The sequence below is a fragment of the Oryx dammah genome, unplaced genomic scaffold (genome assembly GCF_014754425.2).
Source record: "Oryx dammah isolate SB20612 unplaced genomic scaffold, SCBI_Odam_1.1 HiC_scaffold_11, whole genome shotgun sequence".
NCBI classification, from domain to species: Eukaryota; Metazoa; Chordata; class Mammalia; order Artiodactyla; family Bovidae; genus Oryx; species Oryx dammah.
This window is the reverse complement of record NW_024070195.1, coordinates 26044426-26058910: the sequence shown is the minus strand read 5'-3', so window position 1 is coordinate 26058910 and position 14485 is coordinate 26044426. Positions and strand designations below refer to the sequence as shown.

Genomic DNA, 14485 nt, shown 5'->3' with positions numbered 1-14485 from the left:
ATGTCACAAATTACCCAGGAATGATACTCAACAGGCATGATTTTGGATTAGAATTGCCCATTTTGTTGTTTCTCTTACTAATGTAACCTCCTTGAAGACAGGGACTATATCTGGTTTGCTTATCCTTAGTTATCATGCTCCTGGAATACAGAATGTTCCCTATTAGATATAAAATAAAGATTCCATAACTGAATAGGAAAAGGGGTTGAAAACATGAAGGAAAGAGGTTGTCTGAAAAAAAGAGAAAAGTTTTAGGTTATGGGTCAGAAGAGCAGCAAAATGCAAAAAGAAAAGACTATTTTTGTGACACCAAGCACATCAGATGAAAATTTCTGCTTAACTTGCTTTGACAGTGATAGCTGGTGTTTGCATAACTTTTTTGAACAGATCAAACAGTCCATGATACTTTTTCTCCCTTTATTTATGTTTAGGTCTGAAACACATTCTAGGAGGAGATCATGATTTTATACGTGATCAAAACAAAATAGATTGTTTTGCAACTAAATCTGCATTCTAATGAAATCATTAACTATACTTTGAAAAAGTTTATTAGTTCCACAATAGCCAAGATCTACATTTAGGTAAAGCACTTCATTGTTGGAGAACTTCAGAAGAGTGATCCTGCGTGTCATGGGCAGCCCTGCCTGCTTTATTTAATCCTGAAAATCCTCTTTACTTCTTCCAAATTTTTCTCATCCATGGGAGGCTTCCTCTGGCTGCCAGGCTGCAGAAACTTCTTCACGGCCGGGAGATTGCTGACTCTGGCTTTCAGGCCCTGCAATGCACAAGAGCACAGCTCGGATTGCCACTAAAGAGCTAAAGACCACCCCGTCACTGACACAAGCCTGGGACCCTAAGACCCTCCTAGACAAGGGCCAGCCAAGGCCCCTCCATCAGCACCAGGAGGAGGCTGGACACAGACACCCACTAAGACAGGAAGATGACAGCCCAATAGCATTTCCCCCAGAGATGTCTTAGTGTAAGACTCCGTCAACTTCCCGAACTTCCTAATTATCAGTCCTGTGGGTTCACCCTCGAGTGCGGTATGAGGAAAAGAAATGTGTCAGATAGCAAGACAGGAAAATGAAAATATAGGGAAATTGGGCTGGAAGTGAAGACAGAAAATATGAATGGTAATCTGTGAGGCAAGTCAGAATCAATCTGCTCTCGGAGGGGGAGAGAGACAGGCAGAGAGAGACGAGCATGTGAGAGAAGGGACATAGTTGAGGGGAGGAAACGACTCAGCGCGGACCCTAGCATCCCAGTCCCAGGGTCCAGAGAGCAGAAGCCGAGGTGGGGGGTGTGGCTGGCCCCCAGGGCCGTGGGAGAGCTCACCTTCAGCAGAGGGAAGTTGGCCAAAAGGCTAGGGTCCAGCTCTTCCACAGAGTAGAGAAGTTCAACCAGGTGGATGTCAGCCCTGCTCAGCTTGTTGCCCACCAGGTAGTCTTGTCCGTGGCTCTTCAGCACCTGGGGAGTGGAGGGGTCAGATCAGGGACGCAGGTCCTGGCAGGCTGGACCCCTGCCCCTCCCCCAGCCCCACTTCCATCTCTGTCGCTCGCTAGGCGGGTGGGAACCTCAGACCTTCTGCTCCCCCGACACATAAGCAACAAATTAATACTTGTGAAGTTAATGAAAGAATGATTTAAATTTTATAAAGATGACAGTGTTGGTTTAAGCTTTTGTTTTACATATAAGCCTCCTGTATCTTACAATCATTTTTTTTTCAGTCTGTGATTTTTGTTTAGCATGATTTAAGGTAGTCTAATCATGAAATGTTCTCCTCTTACATTTAAAGAGAAACACTACTAAGATGTATACTAGGTTTAATGATGGAACATTAATTTCTTGGTTTTGTATGACTTTCTTTAAGAGTCTGAGAGCCATGTCCCCAAAATTTGTAGATTATTTTCTCCTGAATAACTTTTCCTCTATCTTTTCGTCTCTACCCCACCACCCCCATATCTCATCCACCCCCAAAAGACTATTGCATTCTGCTGACAGGCAGCTGGTCTCATGTCTCCCTACACATGGTATCAGAATATTTTCTGATGTATTGCTGACATCATGCTTCTCTTGGATCAAAGCCCCTGCACCGTGTTCTGAGGATCCATCTACTCCAGGCTCCAGTGTGGCTCTCAGAGCTTCTAAAGCCCAAGTTCTAAGTATGTGAAATTCCATTGAACAGAGAATTCGAGATTGGCTCTGAGTAAACAGAAATTTGGCTGAAATATTATAATTTGGGTAAAACTGGCACAATTTCCCTCATAGTTGACTTCTATAAAGTGCCCTGAGAATCAGACTACTACATTAATATTCAGACAGGCTCACAGAGGTGAAGGTCAATACCCTGTCCATGCCAAGCACTTTTTCCTTTGTCCTTTGATCTCAGTGCCAAAAATACTGAACAGTCCACTCACTTTTTCAAATGCAGGGAGATAACGGTTTGTTGTACTCTGTTTGATCTGTGCTATTTTGGCATCTTTTTGATCAGGTGGGCACAGTGGCAAAAGCAGGATCATTTCACCCAAATCTGCCACACCCTCTGAGTACATATCAATCCTGAAAAGACAAAATGACAAAAAATTGTCAGATATCGCCTGCCTTAGGTTTTACAGTTTAGAAAGGCTAAGAGTGGGACATCAAGAAATGGCAAAGTAATTCACCTCCATTGCGTGCATTTTTCTATGCCAGTCATACCATTATGATTTTTTAAATTAATTTTAACATTTCATTCCAGAACAAATCATCTAGATAGATATATATGTCTAATATTTTTGTTATACACATGGCCAAATATAAGAAGAGCATATCAGTGACCCATTCAGAGTCACAAGAATGAGAGAAAAGGGCGGAAGCAGGGCAGGTAACCACGAGACCACACTTGGGTTTGCCATCTCTGCTGTGGTGTGGCCTGTCCACTGTTAGTGTGACCCGTTAGTACCACCTCAGTTGTATCGAGAGAGAATCCTGGCACTGCCACCCCTGTCACATCCTTTTCCCTCTCTTGTCCTGTTACAACACGAGGCTCATTTAACTGCCCAATACCAGCACTTCTTCCAGTTACTTCCCATAGAATATGGTTTCACAATGCTCTCCATATGCTGTTGCTGGAGTCTGGCTTTGTTTGCATTTCTCAAGACTCTACCCAAAATATCCCCTGCAAAACTGTGTTTCTTCATTCTGTTCCCACAGTGCATATTCCAGGTAATTTTGTTGTTTTTCTTCCAAAGATAACTTCCTACAAGAGTGTTCTTAAGTAAAAAGCTTTGTTGAAATTTAATTAGCATACCAGAATGTCACCCTTTTCAAGTGTAAACCTGTGCAAGTGGTAAAGTCTCAGGATTCTGTACCATCATCATTCTCTAACTCTAAAACATTAATGTTTTCATCACTCCCAAAAGAGATGCTGAGTTTTTTTTTTTTTTTTTTTTCAGGCATTCAACATTCCTTCCTCTCTCCAGCTTTGGCAGTCACTAAACTGCTTTTGGTTTTATGACCAGGAATGTCTTGAATGTGCCAGACAAACGGAATCCTACAATATGCCTTGTTTGGGTCTGGTTTCTTTCTGTAAGAGAATGTTTTCAAGTTCCACCCATGTGGTAGCATGGATCAGGACTTCATTTCTTTTCGTGGTCACATAATGTTCCATCGTATGGAGGTGCCTGCCTGTGTTCATCCATTCACCAGTTAATGGACATTTGTGCTGTTTTCGCTTTTTGAACGTTATGAGCAACAGCACTATGAACTTTTGTGTACAAGTTTTAGTATGGTTGTATTTTTAGTTCTTGAGTATATTCCTAGTAGAGGATTGCTGAGTTGTATGGTAACTCTATGTATAATTTTTTGAGTAACTGCCACATTTCATAATTCAATCATATGGTCCCATCACAACACAGAGGAGGCCCCCCCCCCCAAAAATATGGCTGCAATGAATAAGTCAGGCTGCTACATGCGAAGTGTTAGTTGCTCAGTTGTGCCCAACTTTGCAACCCCATGGACTGCAGCCCACCAGGTTTCTCTGTCCATGGGATTTTCCAGGCAGGGATACTGGAGTGGGCTGCCATTTCCTTCTCCAGGGGATCTTCCTGACCCAGGGATAGAACCCAGGTCTCCTGTACTGCAGGCATTCTTTACTGACAGAGCTATGAGGGAAGCCCCTGGCTGCTATAGACATATTCAAATGTTCTAGACAACATTTGGGCTCAATATCTGCTAACCTTTGTCAAACGACCAGTTCATATAAAAGACTGATAAATCAGGTTCCTGGTCATCATTCTCATAATTTCTGGAACTTAAAAATCATCTTCTCTAGAGCCTTCCCTTCTAAGGCTTTATCCTCTAGACACTCAGATCTGCTTTGTCCCTTGTCTCTAACTGTTGGTGGGTGTTAAGCTCAAAAGGGCCTGAGCTTCTGGTGTCATGGTTCCACCATCCTCCCAGCTTCATAGTTCATCCGTGTTTGGAGACTCTGTCACCGTTCCATACCCATGGTCCATATCTTCTTACATAAATATATTAACATGAATTTATTTAATTTATTTATATGACTGTGCTGGGTCTTAGTTGTGGCATGTGGGAACTTTAAGTCGCAGCCTGTGGAATCCAGCTCCCTGACCAGGGATCGAACCTGAGTCCCCAGCACTGGGAATGCAGAGTCTTAGCCACTGGACCACCAGGGAAGTCCTACCTAAATTCCCGGTTCCACTCCACGTTTACTCTTCCCTCACCTTCACAGGTCTCTAGTACTGGACCTCAGTTACACCATGAAGGTCTATACTGCTGTTGGTCACGATCTCTGTGAGCACATCCTGCTCACTCAGGGAAGCCCCTAAATTGTTCCTATTAATCACAGATGAAAGAACAGAAAAAAAAAAAATACCGTACAGGGCTCTCTCCTTCATGTCTTTCCCGTAGAGGTTGTATTTGGTGGCAACGTAGTTGAGAATGGCTCTGGTCTGCACCAGTTTTATCCCATCGATTTCAACCATTGGCACTTGCTGGAACATCAAACTCCCATCTTTGGAAAGAAGAAAAGAAGTAGAGTGAGATGTTGGAGGAACCATGCTGTTTAATTAAACTGACATTTTTTTATGAATCAAACTTTTTGTTGAGATGGCTGAAGACATAAAAGGAAACAAAAATTTTTACTTGGTAAAATATCAGTAGGAATAGCATTTTGCTTTTAGCTTCCTGTAGTCCTTCTTATCAATTTACCTCTTACTTTTCAATCTGTCATTTCACTTTTAATTTCCCATCCAGATCATGGTATGTGTCTTTATTTTATGTATTTGACTCGCCTTCATGGATTTTTTAGGAACAATATAGGAGAGGTTCTACTAGCCAGTTGCCAAGTCAAATGAGATATTTCTAAAGTAAGCTTCCAGCGGTCCATGGCATTAAGGGCAGTTCTAAGAGAGACTCCTACATATGGTGTTTTGTATGCTCATCAAATCCCACCCCCAGACAGTGCCCGGGGCAGCTCTCTTTTTCCAACTCCATTGCTGCTGGCCCTTGTGCTTTATCTCCCTCCTCACATGCTCACCTGGACTTCGAACTATTTCAACACCAGTTGGTTATTTGAGTCTGCAATATTGCTACGATATTACCTTTTCAAACCCATTAATGAAAAGGACTCATGGCAATGGCTGGGCCTCTTTCTCTTCTCTTCTCTCTGATGCATGCGTGTTTCCTGACTTTGGGTGGGAGGGCTGTGTGGCATCCTGAACTGGTATGGTCACTCATGGTGCAGAAAGGCAGAGAGAGCACAGAGAGGGCATTCATGGGGCACCAGGGCTGGGTCCTTTAGCAAATACTCGAGTTCCAGCCCCTCTACGTCCTGGGTGAGCTGCAAGACCTCCTCGAGGAGCCCCAACCCTTACCTTTAACCACACTTCTCCCACTCCCCTGATGCACACCCACCATGCACACGCATGGCATTGCTCGTGTTCTAGCCTCAGCTGAAGACTCCCACTAGATACTCCTATCAGAGGAATTTAGTTCTTGGTCTTACCATTTTTTAACTTATCCAGGTCTTCTGGTTGTTCTATAAATTTCTCTTCAAACTGAAAAACAGAAACAGTCAATGAGTCTTTGTTATTTCATTCCATAGCATCCATTGCTGAACTTGCCAATGAGTCTTTGTTATTTCATTCCATAGCATTCATTGCCGAACTTGAATGTCCCCTGTCGGGTGCTATGTAGAAGATAAGATTTCCAAGTTTGACAGCGGACAATGATTACGGCTTCTTGGAAATTCAGATTAGAGCCACCAAGATAAAAGTGTGGCTTGTAGTGCATAACTGCTTATTTTGCAGGTTCGGTTCCCCTCCACACTGTCTCTATCTCTGTCAATCGTTAGACATGATTTGGGAGGAGGATGTCACTGGAGAGAACGGATAGCAAGTTCTAGTTATGGAGTTTTAATATCTCTGGAAAGCCTTTCTCTTCCTATAAGGTCAGGACAGGGTATTGCGTGTCCCCCAGCATGGAGTATCCATGGGGTCAGTGACCCCCAAGATGTCACCAGGGGCCTCTGCTGTATATTACCTCCTTCCATTCAAGTTTATATTTTAAAAAGGGTCTTGATGGTGAGAGACTTCCCTTGTGGCTCAGACAGTAAAGAATCCACCTGCAATGCAGGAGACCTGGGTTCAATCCCTGGGTCGGGAAGATCCCCTGGAGAAGGGAATGGCAACCCACCCCAGTATTCTTGCCTGGAGAATTCCATGGACAGGGGAGCCTGGCGGGCTACAGTCCATGGGATTGCAAAGAGTCGGATATGACTGAGTGACTTTCATGTGTAGATTCTTGATGGTGAAGAGTTTGGGAACTGGGAGTTTCTAACTTGCTAAAAACAGTTTATTGTGGATCTGCATGAACTCACAGGGTCAGCCTGTGCAGTCCACATCTGCCCCCGTCAGGCTGGGCTGGACAAGAGGAGGCCTGGATGCTCTCAGCGTCTCAGCGCCTCTTGTGCTGAACTCATCCCGCCCAGGAACTCTGAACACATCCTTGAACCCCAAGGCTGGACCGCAGGGAAAACTGTTGGTTGTTGATTATTAGAAATTAAACAACCTGGAATGGCACTGTTTGAATTTTTTTGTGTACTTGTTTCTTCACACACTAGAGAATGGATCAAGCATGAAGCAATCAAAGTGTTATCTGAGGCTTAGGTAAACATGCTGTTAGGAAGCTAAGGGAGCACACTAGAGCTTCCCTTTGCAGAACCCCACCTCACCTGCAGCCCTCTTTTACTGCTCTCCCCTAAGGGACCAAATCTCCAGAGTGTGTCCACGACTCCCTCCCCGGGGAACCCTCACAGAGTTGCTGGGTCCCTCAGACCTGGGCTGAGAAGTGCTTTTCTCAGTGACACCTCTAGAGGGCAGCACTCAACAGAGTCCCACAGAAACCTACAAATTTGCCGCTGGGAATATGGCATTGTAACTCTAAAATGTTTGGGTGTCCTTCTAGGTCCTCCCACCCCCTATTAATCACCCATACACTTGTCTGCATCCTCACTAGAGTGTAAGCTGTCCAAGGGCAGGGACTGTATCTGTTTCATTTACCCTGTATCCATTCAGTTCAGTTCAGTTGCTCAGTCGTGTCTGACTCTGCGACACCCATTGACTGCAGCACACTAGGCCTCCCTGTCCATCACCAGGTCCCGGAGTTTCCTCAAACTCATGTCCCTTGAGTCAGTATCCATTAACAGCTTCAGTAATTATCAGTTATATTATATTACCAAATTGTAAGTCATCTATATGCTTATCCCCCTCCCCCTTGTAAGAATTTGAAACAAATCCCAGATATCACATATTTTCATTTAAATACTTCAGTATGTATTTCCAAAATATAAAAACTATTAAAAGTAACACGGTACATTACAATACCTAACACATTAACAAAAGTTACTGAATCTATCTATTGATATTTAATGTTCACATTTCTAATTGTTACATAACTGTCATGTATAATATTTTACAACTTAAAAAGTCAAATTCCAACTTAGGACCACACAATGTGGTTAGTTTCTTAAATGTATTCTAATTGTTTATTCTCTTTGATAGGAAGAAAATTTAATAATCCATAAGGACAAATCTGTTTATCTCTTAATAGCTGACAAATTTTCTTTAATGAAAAACAACAGGTCATTTAGAAAGAAAAGTCTCCTAGCTTACATGAGAAAAATAGTTTGATACTGTCAATTTATATCCCACTGGAGATGAAACCTACCTCCACTCCGGCTGCAGCCAGGAGCCACCGAATGCACTCCATTCTGCCGCGTCCATTGAAGTAGTGTAACTTGGGCTTCCCCGCCATGATGGCAGTCTCCTGATTTCTCTAAACATTGATGAATGACAAAGTGAATAAATGAACAAAGATAAAACCACAGAAGCCAAATGCACTTTATGATATATGCCTGAACAGCACCAACAGTGCTGAGGAAGTGTCGACCTCCTTCATGGCAGAGTTGGAAGAGTCCCTGGAATGTCTTCCTCGGTCCATATTCTCACTCCTTTAAACCAATCATGGAAAATTGTACCAAGCCATGTAAGTCTGTGGTAAGGATGATGGGTGGGTATTAGAGAGGGAAAGGACTAGAGAACTAGTATATATGTATTTTTAATTAATGCACTTATTTGACTGTAACAGGTCTTCTCTGTGCCAGGCAGGATCTTCTTTTCAGTTGCACTATGTGGGATTTTTAGTTGTGGCAAGCAAACTCCTTAGCTGTGGAATGTGGAATCTAGTTCATTGAACCTAGTCATTGGAGAGCATGAAGTCTTAGCCACTGGATCACTAGGGAAGTCCTGAGCACTAGTATTTACTGAAAACCTCCTAATGGTCCTGCTCCAATGTTAACCCCTTTGCATGTTTAATCCATGGTAATAATCCCATGAAATAGTTCTTGTGGTTTTTTTAGTTAATAAAACGAAAGCTCAGAGGTTAAGTGACACGTTCACAATCATAATCCAGTTAGTGATGGGTGTGGATATCCACACCTAGGATTAAAATGAGGACAAGGCTGGAACCTACACAGATGCAGGCCCTGGGACCCTGGGAGGGAGGGGCCTTGGAGCCAGAGGACTTCAAAGAAAGTGAGGAGGAGGAGGTGGAGACAGAGGCCGTGTTCAGCTCCTTAGCTGTTACACTGCATTAGTTCAAAAGCTGAAATTAGGACTCAGATTTGCTTAACTGTTGCTCAAAAATCTTAATTCTTTCTACAGGCTTGGGATGCTAAGTCCTTCCATTTTTTTGCAATTCTAGATTCTACCTCTCTCGGTACATCTTCTATCTAGAACAAAGGGTGTTGCTGCATGAACTTTACAGTCTGGGATGGAACTGACATTTGTTCAATGTTTGTCACCCAGTGGGCACTGTCACAAATTCATCTTCATTTAACCCCCCCAAAATCACCTGCTGTGACGTTTGTCATTGCTCTCACTTTGCAGTTGGGAATATTGAGGTTTCTAGGGTAACTTGCCCAAAGTAGGTGGCGGACCTGGGATTCAAAGCTACTTCTATATGAACCCAAAGCTTGGTTTCATTTTTCCATATTAGTGTTTTTCCAAATGTGCATGACAATCCTTCAGTGGACTATGAAATCCACCAATTTTTAAGTAGAAGAAAATAGAAATAGGAAATATCAAAGTGCCTTCTATGTTCAAGAGGTAAGCATCATTCCATGAAATTTTAGTTTTGCTTTGTGTATGGGTAGGGGAAAGCACATGGGCACAGTTATCTGGTCATTGCAATGGTAAGAGATACTTTGGTTGTGTCCTCTCAATGAGTTTAAAAGCCCTTGGTGTACAGCAGCCTGCCTGAAGGGTGGACACAGCAGGGGACCAGAGAAACTCAAAGGCTCTGGACAGAACTAGTTCTGACTGTGAATGGAAACATACAGGACTCATTAAAAGCAGGAGTCCCAAAACCAGGATGTATGGACAAACAGCTGCATTTTCTATGCAAATCCCACTGTTTAGAAAGCACTAAGATTCTCTTGCAAAATTTTGTTGTTATGGAGCGTGGGACAAAAATATACTTCTCTTTACCCAATAATCATCTCCTGAAAAGTATACACGACTTGAATTTTAGATACCAAATGTTTTCAATATTCACATTTTTGATGTGAGATGAACGGTCTAACCTTTGGAAAATCAAGGATCTCTTGGAAACCTATTTATCTCATCTGTCTGGAAGTTGAGATTGTGTATATTGTACTTTTCTTATCGTGGGGAACGGAAGAGCTGTGATTCAGCAGAATTCTGAGAAGGTGTCGCTGTGAAGTGGAAGTCACAGATCCCTCTCACGTAAGCTCCTTCTCACACTAAGCTCCCTTATCCAATGACCAAGGATCACGTTACAAAGGGAAATGAATTTTAAAATTGCATAATATTTGTCATATCTTTCTTATAATATCTCTCCATCTTTTGATGGCTGGGGTAAATGTGATATAAACCTCCTGGTCCCCAGAAAATGAGAACTAGAGAGATTCAGTGACTTGCCATCCATCACACACGTGTTCCCGATTCACACTCAATATCTAGCAAGTGTGTCCACTGCTAGGACAACTCCGGGAAACAGCTTCTAGTAGCCTATTATCAGGAGGAGGAAACTTGAGTTCAAAGAGCTGAAGCTACTTTCCCAGCTCACCCGTCTTGTGAGCACTGGGGTCCTTTGAAGGCATCTTCTGACTTCTGATCTGGGCTCCCACCCCAACCAGGTAACACTTATGCCCTCTCTCTGTTGATCTCTGAGACCCTCAATATTAGTTTGTTACCCATTCAGAATCTGTTAGTCAAGTAACAATTAAATGGGAGAGAAGGAAACATGAAATTCATGAGTTCCTTTTCTGTTGGCTGATTCCTAGGGGCTTGATATGAGGAAGCACAAGCTGGAATCAAGATTGCTGGGAGAAATATCAATAACCTCAGATATGCAGATGACACCACGCTTATGGCAGAAAAGTGAAAAACTAAAGAGCCTCTTGATGAAAGTGAAAGAGGAGAATGAAAAAGTTGGCTTAAAACTCAACATTCAGAAAACTAAGATCATGGCCTCTGGTCCCATCACTTCATGGCAAACAGATGGGGAAACAATGGAAAGAGTGAGAGACCTTTTTAGGGGGCTCCAAAATCACTGCAGATAGTGACTGCAGCCATGAAATTAAAAGATGCTTGCTCCTTGGAAGAAAAGCTATGACCAACCTAGATAGCATATTAAAAAACAGAGACATTACTTTGCCAACAAAGGTCCATCAAAGCTATGGTTTTTCCAGGAATCATGTATGGATGTGAGCGTTGGATCATATTTAAAGTTGAGTGCCGAAGAATTGATGCTTTTGAACTGTGGTGTTGGAGAAGACTCTTGATATTCATTTGGACAAATAGAAGGTCAACCAGTCAATCCTAAAAGAAATCAGTCCTGAATATTCATTGGGAGGACTGATGTTGAAGCTGAAACTCCAATATTTTGGCCACCAGATGGGAAGAACCGACTCATTGGAAAAGACCCTGATGTTGGGAAAGATTGAAGGCAGGAGAAGGGGATGACAGAGAATGAGGTGGTTGGATGGCATCACTGACTGGATGGACATGAATTTGAGCAAACTCCAGGAGTTGGTGATGGACAAGGAAGTCCGGCGTGCTGCAGTCCATGGGGCCACAAAGAGTCAGACGTGACTGAGCGACTGAACTGAACTGAACTGATATGAGGAAAAATGGATAAAAACATACCTTACTTTACCTGAAACCCTAAAAACTTACTACGAGTAAATTGAGCACTAGTATAACTATATTTGACCTTCACAAGGAGGTAGGCTTATATTCCCTGAAAGGAATGTGTGTGTGTGTGTGTGTGTGTGCTTAGTTGCTCAGTCGTGTCCGACTCTTTGTGACCCCATGGACTGCAGCCTACCAGGCCCCTCTGAGAATGGAATTTTCCAGGTAAGAAAACTAGAGTGAGTTGCCATTCCTTCCTCCAGGGGATCTTCCCAACCCATGGATCAAACCCACGTATCTTGCATTTCCTGCATTGGCAGATGGAGTCTTTACCACTGCGCCATCTGTGAAACCCAAAAGGAGTGTATCCTGGGGTAATCCAGTGTGAACTAAAGGAGTTGTATCTGGGAGCTGGTGGGGAGCAGGGCCCTGATGACAGCGTTTCTTAGCAGAAAGAAGGAAGGCTTAGAGGCAAAGCCTAACTGCTTCCCTTATGAGGTACACTCAGGGGGGTTGTTTAATCTCTTTACCTCAGCATTCTCTTTGAAAATATAGTTACATCTACTAGTGAAGGCTGATGAGAAAATTAAAGTATGAAAAATTCATAATAGGGACCAGGAAATTGCCCTCCTGCTCCCAGTTCCTGGGAGATGGGTGAGTCTCCGAGCACACTGGGCAACGTGTGTCTATTTACCTCTTGACTCAAAAGTCTTGAAGGCATAAGAATTTATACATATTTAGATTTTTTTAACTAAGTCATGCTGGTTCTCTTTTTATTTGGTTTGTGTGAAATATTAGTGATGATCACTGATTAGTTAACCTGGATTGCATGAAGTTTTTGGCAAAGATTCAGGGAGATACATCTCAGCATATTTCCCTCTGGCACCCCCAAGATTGTAGCTGGCCCCTGGTTGAAGCATGCACCCCGCCTTGCCTTGCCCCTCAGGCCTGGCCCTGCCCCACGAACTCCCTGTTCTGGACTCCCTGGAATTTTTCCTGCCCCATCCCTCATCCCCTTTGCCACAGCAGGAGCTCAGGGTCTCACTCTCAACACCTGGTTCCTTACCTGAGTATGAATATGCAGACCCTTCACTGATCTTTCTTCAACACCTTATTTCTGGTTGATGTGTATGCATATTTCCTCCTCTTAACAAGTTTCCTTCAAACCTTCTAAGGCCTTTGTTTTTTCCCCAATATTAGTACTTACAATAGTGCATTAACTCCTGCATTCCAATTCGAACGACTTGTGCCTTCTGATAGTGAAAGTGTTAGTTGCTCAGTTGTGTTCGACTTTTTGCGACCCCATGGACAGAGGAGCCTGGCAGGCTACAGTCTATAGGATTCTCCAGGCAAGAATACTGGAGTGGGTTGCCATTTCCTTCTCCAGGGTATCTTCCCAACCCAGGGATTGAACCCAGGTCTCCTGTATTGCAAGCAGATTCTTTACCATCTGAACCGCTGGAGAAGCCCTGTACCTTCTAGCCAGGTGAATGTCTGTGCTTTTTAAAAGCTAGTTTCTGCTCCCATATTATTTAGTTTTCCATCCAGACTGCTTTTGGAGTTTTGCCAAGAGTGTTGAAACCCAGAGAGAGAAGGGGACTTGCCAGCTGGCTAATCACAGCACAGAGTTTCTGTTGACATTCAGACTTATTCCTATAATAATATATCTTCATTTTTAGTCTTCACAGTCCACGTAGTTTTACAGCGTCACAGTTTGCACCTGTTGTGTGTTGACTCTGTCTATGGAGAAACTTGCTTCAGCAAAAACATCTACTCTCTTGTTCGCACTAGTCATATTCTCCAACTGTGTAAAATGCTATCATTCTTTTTTCTCTTCACATCATGAATTTTTCTCAGATCTAAGTTCTCACGCTTAATGTTTTACGTTCTTTATTTTTACACTTCTGTAAAGCTATATCCAACAAAAGTAGACTAAACAACTTAAAATGTCCCTTAAGAAACCAAGATGTGAGTATAAAACAGAATTTTTCTTGTGCCACGGGCACATTATACTGACATATAAAATCAGTACTTACCTTAGGACTGTCTGTCTCCCACTTGGCTCAGCCCCTTAATGCCAGGTCCACATGTGTTTATAAGCTGCTGTTAGAGTTGACTAACTCCGCCTCTTTCAAGAGGGCAAGACCCCAGTTAGGGAAAAGGCTCTCCTACTGTGTTCAGAGCTGCAGATTCCATGCTAGATTAAAAAAAAAAAAAAATGATGAGTCATTCCCTTATCATGATACAACTAGTTAATATGTTCCTTTCGGGGTTGGCAATTAAAGATTAAACACAAAGTTTCAAGTTGTTGGACCCACTCTGCCAGAGGGTGAAGTTTTGAAGGATGACTTTTTCTTTCCTTCAGCTTTTTGAACCATGAGAAAAAAATTGAAATATAGTTAATTACAATGTTGTGTTAGTTTCGGGTATACAGCAAAGTGATTTAATTTTATACGTATATATAGTCTTTTCCAGATTCTTTCTGCTTGTCAGTTATTGCAAAATACTGAGTATAGTTCCCTGTGCCAATACATCCTTGTTGCTTGTCTCTTTTATATATAGTGGTGTGTATACGTTACTCCCTAATTCCTAGTTTCTCTCTACCCCACCTTTCCCCTTTGGTAACCATAAGTTTGCTTTTTAGGTCTGTGGATCTATTTCTGTTTTGTAAATAAGTTCTTTTTTTTTTTTTTTACATTTCACATGTAAGAGATATCATGTGATATGGTATCTGTCTGACTTACTTCACTTAATATGATAATATA

The 14485-nt window shown here is 42.6% G+C and overlaps 1 protein-coding gene across 1 annotated transcript; it reads right to left on the bottom strand.

Annotated features, from left to right (window-relative positions):
• Positions 1–400: 400 nt before the first annotated feature.
• Positions 401–13861, bottom strand: LOC120870011 (glutathione S-transferase A2). Its single transcript, XM_040249464.1, has 7 exons — positions 13757–13861; positions 8233–8347; positions 6011–6062; positions 4885–5017; positions 2418–2559; positions 1336–1467; positions 401–775 (listed from the first exon to the last, which is right to left on the bottom strand). The coding sequence occupies exons 2-7, from the start codon at positions 8317–8319 to the stop codon at positions 650–652; spliced, it is 672 nt and encodes a 223-aa protein (XP_040105398.1). The 5' UTR covers positions 8320–8347; positions 13757–13861; the 3' UTR covers positions 401–649.
• Positions 13862–14485: the final 624 nt, after the last annotated feature.

Excerpts from the sequence above, each read along its gene's own strand:
- LOC120870011 (XM_040249464.1), bottom strand. The coding sequence starts at position 8,319 with ATGGCGGGGAAGCCCAAGTTACACTACTTCAATGGACGCGGCAGAATG. Across the intron at positions 6,063-8,232 it reads TGGCTGCAGCCGGAGTGGAG|TTTGAAGAGAAATTTATAGA; the intron begins GTAGGTTTCATC and ends TCTGTTTTTCAG. Across the intron at positions 1,468-2,417 it reads ATCTCCCTGCATTTGAAAAA|GTGCTGAAGAGCCACGGACA; the intron begins GTGAGTGGACTG and ends TCCACTCCCCAG.